General features: G+C 39.1%; 1 protein-coding gene across 1 annotated transcript; it reads right to left on the minus strand.

Moving 5' to 3' along the window:
- Nucleotides 1-4,077: 4,077 nt before the first annotated feature.
- Nucleotides 4,078-5,088, minus strand: LOC145130629 (uncharacterized). The gene has a single exon (XM_079065403.1). The coding sequence runs from the start codon at nt 5,086-5,088 to the stop codon at nt 4,078-4,080; it is 1,011 nt and encodes a 336-aa protein (XP_078921529.1).
- Nucleotides 5,089-5,537: the final 449 nt, after the last annotated feature.

Genomic DNA, 5,537 nt, shown 5'->3' on the forward strand with positions numbered 1-5,537 from the left:
AGTGACAATTTCAACCCATTTTACGAAAAGCTTGCAAATTTGAGGGCTGGTGAACAGTTTTGGATTTTTTAACGCACATATTTTTTTTGTGAACAGAAAATTAAGGATTCCATCAAGTCTTGGCGGTTCGGAAAGTCGTTTTTCGTGATAACGTCAAAATTTTTCGACTATTTCAGATTTTATACTTCATCGTTTATATCATTTTGTCGCGGGGGAGCACAGTAATTATTTATCCATTCAAGATCATTTTCATGACCATTTGCAGGTTTTATAATCATGTTTTTGATTATAAATCGGGGGAGAATTTGGTATGGCCATTCGAAATTGGATTTGTGACTTTTCAAATTTGAAGATTTTTTATAAAGCTTGTGGTAGAATTACGAAGATAGCTTTTACAGTAGCAGTTCTTCATCGAGCTATTCTAAAGCTTTTACAAAGAAGTATCCTTTACAGTAGCAACTCTTCATCGAGCTCTTCTAAGGACTTGTTATATCTCCGACTTCTAGTATTTTCTCGATCAAGTGGCGTTACGAATCTTAAATTTGGGTTGTTACATGATACTTTTTGGTGGCTTATATCATTAGCTTATTTGAAGATCATTGTGACTTGGAGGGGGAGTTCTTCAAAGACAATAAGTGATTTGGTTTCTTAGTTCTGAAATGGGTTTTTATGACGGGTTTGGCTTTCTTGAAGATCTTTGAGATTACATCAGAAAATGAAGTTTAAAAACATTACTGTTGAGTGGAATGAAAAAATCACAAGCTGTACACAACAACTTTAGTGAGCAAAGAACAGAGGAAGAGAGAATTTGACTCAAAGGTTTTCTGCATTCATTCAAAACTAAAAAACAAAGCAAAGGGAAGTTGCCACATATGGCTTACGATTACACAGGAAACAACTGAAAGGGAAACTGCCCACTAAGACACTACCACTACTATATGACTGAGTCAAACTTTAAATTAACAAAGCTAGAAAATAAACATGCATAAACCAAAACAGAACTAAAGGAAATCACGTGTCAAGCATGATACCACGTGAGGTGTTGCATCTTCAATATTCCCTCTCAACACCTGCTTCAACAATGCCCAAAGAGTTGCAGAAGTCCACGAGTTTGTGATTGGCTAGACTCTTGGTGAGAAGGTCGGCTACTTGATCAGCTGTTTTCACATAGATTAAGTCTATCTCCCCCTTTAGTACTTTTTCACGTATAAAATGATAATGGACTTCGATGTGTTTTGTTCGAGCATGAAAAGTAGGATTCTTTGCGAGATGTATTGAAGATAAGTTGTCAGAAAACAAGGGAATCTTGGGTTTTACATCTTGATTTAAGTCTTTTAGGAGTTGGACAAGCCAAACACATTCTTGGGCTGCCATAGTTGCTGCTCGGTACTCAGCTTCTGTAGTAGAGAGGGACACAGTAGGCTGCCTCTTGCTGCACCACGACACAACACAGGATCCCAACATAAACACATAACCTGTAGTGGAGCGACGTGTACTTCCATCTCCAGCGTAATCAACATCACAATAACCTACCAGCTTGCATTCTTGTTCCCTCTGAAACATAACTCCATAATTCATGGTTGCTTTGATGTATCTTAAGACTCTTCTAACTGCATCAAGATGAGGTTTTCTGGGATTTTGCATATACCAACTTAGTACTCCAACTACAAAGGCAATATCCGGCCTAGTTAGAGTTAAGTATATTAGACTTCCAACAAGTTTCCTATACATAGTTGCATCTTCCAGTTTTCTCCCAACATCCACATACAACTTTGCATTTGTATCCATTGGTGACACGGCTGGCTTACAGTTGAACATTCCAAAATGCTTCAACAAGTCTGATGAGTACTTCCGTTGATGCAAGATTATATCTCCAACTTCATATTCGATTTCCAAACCCAAGAAGTGTCTTAGTTTTCCAAGATCCTTCATGTGAAAACGAGTACACAAGTTTTCTTTCAATTGAACAATTACTTCATCAAGATCTCCTGTGATTATGAGATCATCAACATATACCAGAACAATAACCAAATTTTCTCCTTCAGTCTTCACGAACAAGCTAGCATCTGCATTGGTTATTGAGTAACCATTGTGTTCGAGAAATTCAACTATTTTACCAAACCACTGTTTAAGCCCATACAAGGCTTTCTTGAGCTTGCATACATAGTTAGGGTTTGTCTTGCTTATGAACCCTTGAGGCTGCGTCATATGAATTACATGATCCAAGTCGCCATACAGAAACGCGTTGCTCATGTCCATTTGCCACAATTTCCATCCTTTGTTTGTTGCCAAAGCTAGTAACACACGGATTGTTGTTAATTTAGCTACTGGGCTAAACGTATCTTCATAGTCCAGGCCATATTGCTGGGAGAATCCACGGGCCACCAACCGGGCTTTACATCTTTCAACCGAGCCATCAGCATGTTGCTTAACTTTATAGACCCATTTGCACGAGATGGGTTTAACACCAGTTGGTTTGGGAACTAATTCCCAGGTTTGATTCCTTATTAGGGCTCCCATTTCTTCTTCCATTGCTGCAATCCATTCTTTTTCTGTACTTGCTTGTTCAAAGGAATCAGGTTCACACACTTCCTGTTCAACTATAGCAGCATTAGCATACTTGGGATTGGGTTTCTTAAGTCTGGACGATCTTCTTACACTTGGTGGATCTTCACAGTTATCACTTGTGTCTCCATGATGGAAAACTCCTGAGCTCCATGGTTGTTGATTCTGTTCTTCAACCTCAGTTGATTCGATTACACTTTCTTCTTGATTGAGATTAAAGTTAACTCTAGATGACACTAGCTTCCCTTTTAGCTTTTCTGAATCTGGAAGCACTTCATGGTTTGTTGTCCACCACGAGGATGTTTCATCAAATACAACATTCCTCGACACATAGCACTTTCCGGTTATTGGATCACAACATCTCCAACCTTTCCTTTCTTGGTCATAGCCCACAAATATGCTTCGTACTGCCTTCTTCTCTAGCTTGTATCTTAGATGACCAGGTATGAAAACATAGCACACACATCCAAATACTCTCAAATGACTAACATTTGGCTTCACCTTCCATACCTTTTCAAATGGAGACTGATACGAGAGACCTTGCTGTGGAATTCTATTGATTACATACGCTGCAGTTCTCATGGCTTCAGCCCAAAACCTTCCTGGAACATTTTTATCATGAATCATGCTGCCCGAGATCTCTGCCATATGTCTATTCTTCCTTTCTGAGACTCTATTCTGTTGTGGGGTATTTGGGTAGGTCAACTGTCTTTTGATGTTGTGTGCTTTCAAGAACTCAGTGAAATCTTGTGAGAGATACTCACCTCCATTGTCTGATCGCAAGCAGTGAATTTTTTGCTTTATTTCTCTCTCAGCATCACTCTTGAATTCTTTGAACTTAACTAAAGCTTCTGACTTTTCTTTCATGAAATATACACATACGTATCTTGAGTAGTCATCAATGAAAGTAATCATGTATTTCATGCCTTTGACAAAAGATTGTTTCACGGGGCCAAACACATCAGAGTGTACCGATTCCAAAGGTGCCTTTGCATGGAAGTTTGATTTCTCAAACGGTAGTTGATGGGCTTTTCCAAACTGACATCCTGCACACACTAATTCCTTATTTACTTCAAGCACCGGTAATCCACTGACCATTTTCTTTTTCATCATTAGCTCCAATTTGTCATAACTTACATGGCTTAATCTCATGTGCCATAGATCCACATTCTGATTCGTCTTCGTCTTTTCAACATAAGCTGATTCTGCAGAGAGAACATAAATAGAATCATTTCTTCGTCCTTGTAGAACAGCCTTAGATGGAGTTTCAAACTCCTTGTAGATCTTCACATCATTAGGTCCAAATACAACATAATGACCTGCAGATGTCAGCTGTGATACTGAGAGTAGATTCTTTTTCACACCTAGGACATGATACATATTTTTAAGAGTTAAGACTTGCTTATTTCTGCTTGGTGAGAAGCTTACATCACTAATACTTTCAATGGCCAGCCTAGAGTTGTCTGCAATTACCACCACTCGACTACCCCCATACTCAGTTGAATTGTGTAATCACTCCTTCTCTCCTGTCATATGATTGGAACAGCCATAGTCAACTATCCAATCATCCAACTTATTACCTTTGTTTTCAGCAGTTGCAGTGAGAGCCATGATATCCGCATCTTTTGCGAAACAAGCCTCAGCATCCCAGGGTTCTTCTTCTTGTGTGGTTGCTGTGTTGCCTTCTTCTTTGGACTCACTAGGGAAATTACGTGCCATGTGACCACGAATTCCACAATTATAACACTTGAATGGAAAACATTTCCCTGAACTATGGTTTTTCTTTTCACCTAAAGAATCTCCTTTCTCAAGTTCACGTTGTTTCTTGTTGTCATGCTTCTTAAACCTATTGCCATGGTTGTTTTGAGGCTTATACTTGCTCTTGCCTTTGCCAACATACAACGCTTCATCTTTAGCCTTCACAGAGACACGACCCATCTGTTTTCCTAATTCTTCTTGACTTGTGAGAAGATTCTCAAATGCTACAAGGGATGGCTGAGTAGGACAACCTTGTATTGCTGCAACAAAGCTTCTAAACTCCGGTTTCAACCCATGAATAATAATTCTCTTCATTCTCGGTTCCTCAATTCGTGCTTGAGGATCAAGTTCAGAGATTTCCCGACATACGGATTTCACTTTGTGAAAATACTGTGGAATCGTCATATCCTGTTGTACCAAAGACATGAGTTCATTTTCAAGGAGTTGAAGTTTTGTTTCATTCTTATTTGAGAACAAAACAAGAAGGGTATCCCATGCTTCCTTTGGAGTCTTCACATCTCGTAGATGATCCAACACATCTTCCTCCGCTGTTGTCTTCAGGATGAACATAGCCTTGCCCACCTTTATTTTCCATTTCCGTAAAACCCCATTATTGTCTTCAGCAGCAGGTTGTTCTGTCTCAGCACCATTTACAACTTCCCACAGATCCTGTCCCTGCATATACGAAGTGATACAGGTGGACCATGTATTGTAATTCTGGTTGTTGAGTTTCTTAACACCACCTACAACTTGAAACTCAGCCATGGGAGAGGCTCTGATACCAGATTGTTGACTGGAATGAAAAAATCACAAGCTGTACACAACAACTTTAGTGAGCAAAGAACAGAGGAAGAGAGAATTTGACTCAAAGGTTTTCTGCATTCATTCAAAACTAAAAAACAAAGCAAAGGGAAGTTGCCACATATGGCTTACGATTACACAGGAAACAACTGAAAGGGAAACTGCCCACTAAGACACTACCACTACTATATGACTGAGTCAAACTTTAAATTAACAAAGCTAGAAAATAAACATGCAGAAACCAAAACAGAACTAAAGGAAATCACGTGTCAAGCATGATACCACGTGAGGTGTTGCATCTTCAATAATTACTTCAGTGCTTGGTTCATATATATCTTAGAACCCGTTTTTGAAGACTATTGAAGAATCAAGATTCGTGGATTGCTTCAAATATTCCTCGTTGCGAGATCTTT

Source organism: Lactuca virosa, chromosome 8 (assembly GCF_052849685.1).
Source record: "Lactuca virosa cultivar CGN04683 chromosome 8, Lactuca_virosa_CGN04683_v6, whole genome shotgun sequence".
Lineage (NCBI taxonomy): Eukaryota > Viridiplantae > Streptophyta > Magnoliopsida > Asterales > Asteraceae > Lactuca > Lactuca virosa.

Bases quoted from the DNA above. Each gene is read 5' to 3' on its own strand.
- LOC145130629 (XM_079065403.1), bottom strand. From the start codon at position 5,088: ATGGCTGAGTTTCAAGTTGTAGGTGGTGTTAAGAAACTCAACAACCAG.